The sequence below is a fragment of the Cinclus cinclus genome, chromosome Z, assembly GCF_963662255.1.
Source record: "Cinclus cinclus chromosome Z, bCinCin1.1, whole genome shotgun sequence".
Lineage (NCBI taxonomy): Eukaryota > Metazoa > Chordata > Aves > Passeriformes > Cinclidae > Cinclus > Cinclus cinclus.
In genome coordinates this window covers 69275583-69286804 of record NC_085084.1, presented here as the reverse complement: position 1 = coordinate 69286804, position 11222 = coordinate 69275583, and the positions used below count along the sequence as shown (strand labels likewise).

The 11222-nt window shown below is 37.0% G+C and overlaps 1 protein-coding gene across 1 annotated transcript in view; it reads left to right on the top strand.

The window, feature by feature from the left end:
• Positions 1 to 9162: 9162 nt before the first annotated feature.
• ITGA1 (integrin subunit alpha 1) overlaps positions 9163 to 11222 on the top strand; it is a 46732-nt gene continuing 44672 nt past the window's right edge. Inside the window, exon 1 of the mRNA XM_062513965.1 lies at positions 9163 to 9250. Within this exon, the coding sequence (XP_062369949.1) occupies positions 9163 to 9250 (88 nt within the window). The remainder of the gene's footprint in view (positions 9251 to 11222) is intronic.

The window sequence follows — 11222 nt, the reverse complement described above, 5'->3', positions numbered from 1 at the left end:
TACTGTGAGGGTTGGTATGCAAAGACTTGTATGTCTCCGTTTGTGTGGGTGTGGGGGTGTGTGTGTGTGTTTAGTAAGAGAAAAAGCTAACTTGACTCTTGGCTTGTAGTTGCTTTGGTAGCTGCAGGGTTGGCTCAGGATGCAGGGTTGATAATTATCTTAAAGACTCGAAAATTTGTTTACTGTAGGAGGAACTTGGTAGCAAGTGATAAATTCAGGAAGTCTGACAGTTGTTAAATGCTCATGGACATTTCCTTTAACGGTTTCTGAAGCTCTAAAAGCTACAGCAGGTTTTGCTGAAGAAAATTGCCTTTTCTTTGACCTGCAGTGTTCAAGTGTTTTAGATAAATAGTTTTGTTTGGATGTGAGAGAAATTAATTAATTGCATTTGTTTATCTTGCCCAAACAGGTACCATAAAACCACTTCCATTTGGTAAAGAGAACTGGTGTATCCCATATAATTTATTCCTCTCCTGAGTGGAAATTGCTGTTTTGAGATAGGTTGGCTAAGAGAAGCTGAAATGGGCTTTGCAGAAACAGTGCTGGATGAACACTGGCAGTCTGCCAGGACGGTCAAGTCTCCTGGGGCACTGGCTGCTCTCACTGCAAGGCTGTATGTAGGAGCTACTGGGACAGCAGTGGTGAGAGGCAGAAAAAGAGCAGCTGTCTCCTGAGGCAGCTTTTCCAAGTTCCAGAGCTGTGAGGAAAGATGAAAAGCTATGGTTTAATGGAAAACATGAGATGCTGGTTCGGGTATGTGACTTCTTCCCAAAGGGAGACACAGTGAATGTTTGAAATATCTGTACTCAGTTCTAACAACTCATGCTCGGCTGAGGATAGGATGCCAGCTGATGTGATTAAGCTCTGTGTGTGTGTCTGGGGGAGAGGAGCTTTGAGCCTGAGACGGAGTCTGGAGATACTGAGACCTTGCTAATCCTCTCACTATGGAGTGATTTCCCGACACCCTGCTATTGCTGTATTTGAGACTTGTGAAAGACTGTCTTTGTTTTCCTTTCATACCTGTCTGAAAGCCACCTTCTTTTTCAGAAATACTGCTTTGTGAAACAAACTCCTCACTGTGTTGTGTTGGCAGTCTGTGTGATAAGCAAAGGAAAAATTTCTAGTCAGACATTAAAAAAACCAACAGAAGCTGATTGAAATAAACCTTACAGGCTTTTTGAGAGGGTGCCTGGTGAGAAGAAAAAGAGAAAGACAGATGAAACCATATGTAATAAGATGTGTCAGTGGATTTTAATGGTTCTTCAGGTCGTTTAAAGACAAGCAGACAGAGACAAACAAAGTAGTAGTAAGGCAAATCAGTCAAATGACAGGTTTTTAGGCCTCTTCTCTAGAATGCCCCAGAAATCAGTTGTTAAAACTCTGTTAGTACACAGTCAAGCATTGTGATCTTGATAAATTATGACTGCCTAAACTGTTTCAAGCTGTCTACATTTGTTTTATCCAAGAATAGATTTGCATGGTCCTGTGTATTGTTCTTATAAGACAAAGTGTTTTGTTATTAATAAAGTGTTCAGAAAAAAACAAAATTAATGTTGAAAATTAGTGTTAACAGCTGTGAGTCCAAGCTTTCCTAATTTTGAAGATTGGTCGTTTTTGTCTAAATACAAATTTATAGGTGTTGTGGGTTTTTTTAAGAAATAGTGTGGAAATCATCACTGAAAAAAATGCTTACAGCTTTAGGCACCATAAATTTGATTTTGAGCTTTTTTGCTTATTTCTAAAACATTTTAAAAACTGCTTTGTTCCCTACTTTAAGCACTTTTCATTTTGACATAAGGACTGGCAAGAAATAAATGTATGTTAGAGAGCAGAAAGTTCCTACTACTGAAAAAATGAGAAATTGGAACAGCCTTCCAGTCAGAAGAATATCAGAGCAAAAGGTCACTTTTATATGAAATTTGTTTACCCTGAGAAATGTGATGTAGTTGCCAGCAACAGATAGAAATCAATTGGGCAGTCCTGTACCCACGCTTGGAACAGAAGCAGAGCACTTGCTGTTTTGTTTTTTTTCTTCAGAGCATTTTGTTGCCCTGTTTATATCTGTTCAGTTCTTAGCACATATGTTCACACTACTTCTCAACAATCGAACCAGATTGCAGCACAACACTGACCTCCTGTCAGACAGAGGTTAGCTGTGTGAGCTAATGATGCAAAAATGCTTAGATTAGGTACCTGATAAGGGTTTAATGAGTACTTTCCTTTCCATCTCTGCCAGATGGATGTCCTCCAGGAGCTGCAAAGGTTATTAAAAATAATTTTGAGTGTTTTATTTGTAAACAGGCATTAGACTGCAGTAATTGATCATTAAGTGGGTTTCCTTTAGAAAGCATGTTTTCTCCAGTAATTCTGAAGTGAACAGCTATGACTTGTTCCTCTATCTATCAGCACAGTTTGGAAAAGTCTGTTTCTTACAATGGCAACTGTGGTATCCAAAGAGCTGTAGATCAAAGAAGAATAAGAAGAGCTGAGCACCAGCACTGCTGTACTGCCTCATAGCTGGACAGGAAGGAAAAGCTGGAAGTGATCTGCCAGCCTCTGCTGCTGAAACTATAGTTGAGGTGCTACTTGCATAAGAGTGCTGTTAAATCTGTGGTAAGATAGCATATATATGTAACAGGAGTGTTGTGGAATGGAAGTTGGTGGCACGAGGTTCATTTGTTCCTTTTCAGGAGGTCTGTTTTTTAAGACTTGCAGGTCCTGTTCACTTTAGAAGACTAAGTCACACTTAAATTACCCCAAAACTGACCTTAGTTTTGCAAACTTCAATTCAGTTTGGACAATTTCCTCACTATAGAACTTCCATGGTAGTTCTGTGAGGGTGATGCAGATGTTTGAAAGAAAGAGTAACAGGTTCTTTGTGGAACTTGTGGCATCATGAGGATACTAGGCCTGGTCTAGATAGATATCTTTAAAATCATGGGTGTACTTCAGTGGTGTGGGTGGGAAATGAAAGTTATTAGTGCCAGTAATTCATGTACAAAACTCTATCTTAAACTGGATCTAAAAAACAGGATGTTTTTCTACCTCTAGAATCCAGCCCTAATTTTTTTGGGGGGAAACAAACCTTCCTTTTATAATCTCTTCATGGTTGGTTCCAAATTTCCCTGAATTGTTTATTGACCAATAAAAATGAAGATATGCAGTAAAAAGACCTGAGATTAATTTTGCAGTGCTTTCAAATGGTTTACCAGAAAAATAAGAGGTGTTCATGCACTTAATGATACTTGAGTGCCAGAGTCTTTAAAAATTAGTTGATATTGTTGGTGATGCATATTATGCTAAAGTTTTCAGTATGTTGCCAATCAGTGTTGATAATTCATGATGAAGTGGCTTTTGGGGAATTTCTTAGCTTTTCACTTAAAAAAAGTATCTTCAACATAAAACTACACCCACATAAAAGAAGAATGTTAAAAGCCTGGCAAATTTTACTGCAGCTTTTAAAATTACTTTGTTTTCCAACTGCACTGTGAAATGGCAATGAAATAGTCACCAATCTTGACCATAATCTATTCCAAAAATGTCCCTCGTAAGTATTTCAGGGAATAGGTTTCTTGCTAGAGGTGCATCTTCTGTTCTTGTTTCATGAGTGATACCAATGGGAAGTTGGCATATTGTTTTTGTCTTTTTTTTCTCATGGTCGCCAGTGAACACTGTATGCCAATTCCTAGCTTATTGGTACAGGAATCCATTTTCAGAAAGTTCAGTTTTATCTGTTGCCTTTAAATCATGCTCACCTCACAGGCAGAATGGAGATGAGCTGCTATCATATGACACATCAAGCTTGTGAAAGTCCTTTTGATTATCTTGGACCATAAAATGAGCTAAGATGCAAAGTACCTTTTGCAGCACTCTTATGAATTGACTAGTGCAATACCAGGTGTTCTTTTGGTCTTCTTTGACCAAATGAGTAAACTTTTCTTTCTTATGTGTCTTTCATGATACGTGTGTGTTTTCTGTGGCCTTTACTAGATTAAGCAACTATTTTTATGGTTAAATCCATGGAAAATTTGATTTAATTATCACTGTGGTAATTTACTGTTCAACATTCTTGTTCTGTTTGGATTTCTCAGTTATAAGTGTAAACTTTATGTGATCACAGAGTCATGCTCTTTAAATTGTCCTGTACAATAAAAGTTTTCTTATCAGTTAATTCATAGGTAGAGACAACTAAGGAAACAAACTGGCTGAGGATCACCTTCTCTTTCCAAGAGGACTCTGTACTCCTTAGTAGAAAGTCGCTACTGTGATCACCCATGCTGGCATGTGCTTGAAACTGGTTCAGGATTTTGCTATGAGCAGGTCAGACCTCATCTGTGCAAACAGGCAGTGCCTGCTCCCTCATGCTCTTGCAGGACAGGCTGGCTTTCCCTGCAGGCGTTTCAGTTCTGTGCAGCTGGGGATGAAGAGGCATTTCCATCTGACCCTTTGTGAGAACGCTAGCATCTGGGGACCATTCATGGAGAAATTCCAGCATTTCAAAAACTACATGACTTATTTCCATTGTAGCCTGTAGCAATCTCTTATCAACTGTATTCTCACTGTAGTAATTTTTGGTTACCAATAGGATAAAAAGCTTTTAAAAAGTAAATCTTGAACAATATTACTGACAGTACATTTGGTGCATTGAAAAGAATTAACAATAGGAAAAAGGAATTTTTTGCATGATGGTTCATATTTTTAGTCCAAGCTTCTCATCAAGCATTTTTAAACTTCAGGATTTGCCTTTAGTAGCAGTAAGTTTTATCCCTTGCTCTCCAGTTGTTCTCTCAGAAAGCTGCATATACAATTATTTAGGGTTTTTTTTAATTGTTTCCGCTTTACTACGGTAGTTAACATTAGTAAAGGTGCTTTCTGTTGTAGTATTTCCCTGTGTCTTTTAAATGGAGTTCAGTTTAGTGAACATTATTTTGATTCGTGTTTTTTCTGGAACCTGTTATCTTTATATAACAAGTTTGTCTGAACAATAAACTAAGTCTTAGTGCTAAAAAGCACTTTAAGAGTTTTCAGGTCTCTGCTGTATTAGGAATACATACAAACAGGGAAACAGAACTCAATGTATCCATGACACAAGAAGCTGCAGAAATACAGTGGTTTCCTCTTACTGTACTAGGACATGGTTCAGCTAAAAATGAATTTTCTGTTGTGTTACAATGGCAATTATGATAGCTGTTTTATTATGGAAAATAATAAGTAAGTTGTCTCTATACATCTTGGGTATACCTTGCAGGTTGATTTTATCTTTTAATATACATGTCTGAGATTCAATTCTGAAGTGTGTCTCTGCCCCACTTGTCTCTGTCATTTTTGTTTGGTCAAGCTTTCTTCTTGTTTTTGGATTTTTGCCACTGCCAAATCACTGCATAGCAAAATTGTTTAAGACCAAAGGAAAACCTAGATATTTATAAGCTTCCATCCTTTCCTTTCCATCTCACTCCAAAAGAAATTGGATCACAGCTGAATTGATATTAATGCATTTTATAGAGACAATCTGTGTTTTTGTTGTACTATGTAAAAACTGGCTTCGATTTGATGCTCTAGCTAGCTGGATGGGAGTGGGTCATACCAGGATATTTGCACTTCCATTTGGAGAATTTCTTCTGTTCCTGAAGCCTTGAGTGATTTGGTTGAGAGCAGTCCAATGATTATGCTCAGTCCAAGGCTATGAAAGACAGGAGTTAGTAGTCACTGTGAAGTAAAGGAGGTAGTACCTTAAGATTTCGAGAAAAATTACCTGACAATCTCTGAAAACAACTGAGGGAGGAAATGAAAGGGTAAAGGAACCAAGTCAGGTAGGCAAAAAACAAAAATTCCTTCATCCATGAAACAAATGGAATTACATACTTCACTCACATGAGTGAAACACCAATATGTGTTATAGATATAAAACAGTGAGTTGACAAAATTCAGTGGTAAATGTAATGGTGGTTTAACAAGACTTGAGGTCAAAGTACTCTTGAGTATTAACAGCATAGAGGGCAGAGAGAGATAGCTGTCTGGGAGACCCTTCTGTTGTGTCATCAGGTTCAGAAAAGACTCCCTTGCATTCCAAACTCCTCTCAGAGACAAATCCATCTAGGCGCAGCTAGATCCTCTCCTGGTTCTAGACTTGGTCAATGTTTATGTCCAAAGGATTGTATGTGCACAATCAATCCTCTGTATCACTTATATAAAATGTCAGAGTTTAGCATGCTGTTAATCACTTACTGAAAATGTGCTTCTGCAAGGAGTCTTTCAATTCTTCAAGGAGGAATATTGGAAGGTCCCTTCTCAGGGTGAGGAAGGAGCATACTTGCAGTCATGACAGGGAGATAGTAGCATGAGTTTTCAGTTAGGCATTATTTTTTTCATCAGTTCTCAGATTATCAAATTTCCCACTAAGTTTGAACAGACTTTCTGTCCTGAGGCATTATATAGATAGTTGGTTTTAAATTTGATGGAATAGACTGGTGAAGCATAGGCTTATCAGATAGAGTGACTTGTCTGGAGGCCTTTTCTGGTACAATGGTTCACATTCTCTTACAGTCTATTTAGATATTTTAATATGTAAGTAACAGCACAGTGGCCATGTATCTACCTTCAGAAGTGCTTTAATTTGCCTGTAGTGTTTAGCATTTTTTTCCTCAGTTTTGAAAGGTGTTTTTTTTCAAAGAAAGCTTACAAGTTGCTAAGGAAAAAAACAAATACAAAGCATAGATTCAAAAGAAACTTAAAAATATGTAGGCAATGCCATTTGCAATTCACATTTGAACACTAACAAGTAGTGATTTCCTCAAATCAAAGGATTCACCAGTGTCATGAGTATTCAGGACTTTCTTTTCCTTAGTCCCTGTATTAGCATACTAAAATTGTGAAAGATGTAGAATGTTGCATAATAACAAAAGTCACCAGTCTCCATCTTCTCAAAATAAACCTCAGTTGAATAACAAATGACTTACTGTTGAACACATATTACAGTTAACATCTCTGCCTTGAAATTTCTGGCATAATTCTAAAGCCTTGCATGTGTTTTTTCATGAGCTTCAATTCTGAAGTAAACTCTGCATTTTAAACTCTGTATTGTAAAATGCATCTCTGATTCAAAGGTTCAATAACCAATTGCTAACTATAATAAAGTGGCACTATGTAAGGATGGTCATATCATTTTTTAACCAGATAGTTGACCTTCTCAATCATTTGTGCCTATTGCACAAGCCAGCTATATCATTGGATTGAATCATAGGCAGAAGGTTAGAGGAACTATGGTTTGAAGTGACATGTTATATTTGATAAGTGACATGATGTGATTTGATAAGATAGAAAAGGTATGGCAGCTATTTGCTTAAGAATGAAAGAAAAAGTTTAGGTTTGCTTCCTCCCATTAAGCAAGCATCACAGAATTTAATTTTGTCGGAAACATGAAATGAATACTTAGAAATATTCATTAATTATTTCACATTATAAGAAAAATAACACTCTTGACACTCAATTCCCATCATACTTGTTTAAAAGAAACAGTAAGTTTCATATTGGATCTACTTAGGTGGGGTTTTTTTAGGCTAAGAGCAACAAAATTGTCCTGTAATACCTAAAGTATGCATGTGGGGAAAAACAGCCTAACTAAGAGCGTGAAGTCAAATGAAAAATCATTATGAAAGAAGTGGCTCTGGGGCTTGGTATCTTTTGTTTCTGGCAGCACAAGGTGTACTTCTTGTGCCCTGATAGTTTCAAGAAGGCTTCACAATGGAAAGCTTACAGAACATCAGCCAGTAAAGCTGGAATTCATCATAACTGGACAAGTGGTTGTAGAAAACCAAAGCAAGTGTCCTATTTGACTCTTACTGATATGTTTTATTTCAGAAAACAACATACCTGTTCAATTTAGCTGTGGTTTCTGCCTGAAATTCGGGGTTTAGTCATAAAGCTGAATGGTTGGAAATGAAATTTCCAGTGGGGTGTTCATGAGGAATGGTCTTTGACAGCAAAGGAAGATGAACATCAAGAAAATACAAAGATTGTAGGGACTTGTGTAAAGTTAAGTGTTGATGGAAGAACTGCATCCAAAAGATGGACTGGAAGATGAGATAAAACATTCTGTAGGAGTTGTTTCATTTTCATCAAGCTGCTAAATTTGCTAAGACTTTGTACATCTGCACAAGTCAAGAAGTAGATCTTTTAAAGTTCTTTGTATGAAACTGCATATTTCTGAAGCCTTTTGCTTTATTTGGTGAGAAACTGCAAAGCACTAAGGATTGTGATGATGAGAGGACCACTTTCCAAATTCTGAACAAAATAGTTTAATTCTGATTACTGCTAATTGAGTGGGAGACATATTGCTCTCTGCCACTATATTTCCAAGTTTTGCCTGGTGCATTGTGTAATTCATTTAGTACCACATTACAAAGCATTGATTCAGTATATTTTCAGACTTGATAGGACATTATAAAGCTATTTTCCAGCACAAAATACTTAGTACAAAACCAGCACAGAGGGCTTTATTTAAAGGGTTGTACAAAGCATTTAATTGGTTTTGAAAAGCATTTGGCTACTGCATCTGGAATTACTTTCAAATATATATTTCTTAGTCTGCTGGGGTATTTATCTACTTTTCATAAGAAGCAGTTTATTAATTATGCAGTCTCTTTCCAGAAAGTCAGTCTTTTGCTTTTCAAAGGTTAAAGATTAAAGAAAAAATGCTGGAGGCAAAATCATACAAAAGTTCTTTTGTACCCCAGAAAAATAAAAGGCTCGATTTAAGCACTGCTGAAAAAGTTCCTGAAGTTGATTTTTTTGTGTATATATATATATATATATATATATATATATATATATATATATATATATATATACGCAGCTTTATTTGAAATATATTGATATTTAGCCAGGCAGAACTGAATGCAGCAAGAACTCCTGCCTCAGCCTCCTTGGCCTTCCGCAGTAAGACCAGAGCACTGTGGCCCCTGAGCTCACAGACAGCAATTGTACAATGCTGTTGTATTTTCTTCCACTTGGCATGTCAGTGGCTAAATCTCTTTTTCATAGGGAAAGGCTATGTAATTCTGCAGTGACATTATCACAAGTGAAGAAAAAAAGAAAAGTGTGTAGATTTTCTAGTCCACTTTCAAGTGTTTGAGCCATTATTTTAAAAACAGCGTTTCTGCAGGTATGACGTTTCAAGTAGACGCGTGTTTAATCTTCCTTGCTGCCAGCCAGGTGCAGTCCAGCCCTAACCCAAGTGCCTGGTGCCGTGTTGGTGCAGCTAAACGATCCATAAAGCTTTGAGGAGGTTTTATTTCCTGAGGCGTAGTTCTGCACGTACCAAAGGACACAGTTTGTTCTCTGCTGCTGGCTTGATTGCAGAGAGCTGAGAGCTGCAGCTCAGGCTTGCAGGTGCCAGCACAGCGGTGTCAGTTTCCTGGAGTGAAAGAGTTTTCAAATTGCAGAGCATGATACTATTTGCCACCAGTTTGAAAATAAGCTTTTGAGGAAGGCCACAGCAATGCTTCCCTCACTGAGTCGCATTGACCAACACCCCACTTGCATCCTTTTATTCTGATTAGTTCCACAGGTTTTCTAAGATCACAGGATAAGTGGTCTTTACAACATCAATGTAAAACACTTGCAAAGGCAGTCATTTACTGTCTTTCAATTAAGACATCTAATATCACCTAGCTTTCAGCACATTTTGTTTACATGCACAGTTCCCTGTTACTATATTGCACACCTGTTCTGTTTGCAGATTTGTAAAATATCTTTACAGCACCATTGATTGTAATACATGCTGTGCAAACATTAAGGCAATTTTTCTTTTAATTTATTTTCTAAGATGTCTAGATATATGAGAACTCCATGAAGCATTTGAATCTTATTTTAGTCTTCAGCTTAAATTTCTGCATTCTCTCTTACATTCCAGGATGGAGGCAGTCTTATTTTTTTAACTTTATTAAAATTTCACAGTGTTTTCTAATTGTGTATACTTACGAAAAACATTTCTGCTTATTTTGGTGTGCTGCTTGGTGCACCAAGAGCTACTTTGTTTCAGTCTCCTGCAAAATACAGATGAATTGATAAAAACATCTGAAGTGCTATAGCAATAAGTGTGAAATGAAACAAAAATAACTTTTGACCACATGCTGGCAGGGAGAAGTAGTGCACAGGCAGTGTGTTAGCCTTTTCCATTGCTAAGTGTAAATTTGTCCTTTCCTGTTCTTGCAAGAAAGCATTTTTATTACTCAGGATAATCTCTATTTATAGAAGATGCAATTGTTATTTGCCATAGACCATACACAGTTAAAATATCCTAACTCTGTTTATCTCTTCTCTTGTCTACAAGTTGGTCTTTGTGATGTCATTTATTGTGGGTGATTCATGGTGATCTGTTTCTCATCAATAAAGAGCCAGGTGTTAAGCTTTGTTCTGCAGTTTAGGTTATGTTTATATTCGTCTTTTTAGGAAAATAAGGGTTCAGATTCTGTGTTTGTAATGTTAGAGTGGCCAGCCAGGCAATATGCTTGTGAACAAGTCCCAAAAAAATCTGGTTTTGCATGGTTTGAAGGCAGAATAACTACCCAGACAGCACAAACGTTTAGTTAAAAGAATTCATTAAATAAAACAGAAAAAAATTTATTAGTGGCTACTGGACAAGTATGAGCTACTACTCCAGGTTTGTAATAGAAATAATATTTGTGTTGTTGTCTTGGTGACTGAGTGCTAACCTTTCATGTATAGGTACAAGCTGTTCTAAGCAAAGAATGGCACGTGCATCAGCTCATGTTCTGCTCAATGTAAATCAGTAGTGAGAGGGACATTGTCCCAGGTTTTCTGCAGTGCCTCGTTTCTTGGAGAAATGAGAAGATAAAGCTAGAACTTGAGTTTTAACCTTTGAGAAACTTTCATACTCTACATTTCTGAACCGTGTCAGTTGATTTTGGTCTGTTCACAATCATTCTGTTAACACAATATGAAATAGTTCAAAATCTTAATTTACCTACATTATTTGTGTTTAAGTCAACTACTATGTACCTTATTAAATTTTTTTTCTCCTTAATTCCCATAATTTTGAAGAGAATCTTCTCCAACTTCCCTGTAGTTCTCCTTTTTCCGCTGTATCTGCCAATACTCTTCTTAATTCATACCCAAGTTAGCTAGAAACAGTAGAGAATGCATGCCATCTTAGACAGAAACTGGAAAATTGAAAGAATTCTAGCTAGGTATTATTAATAATA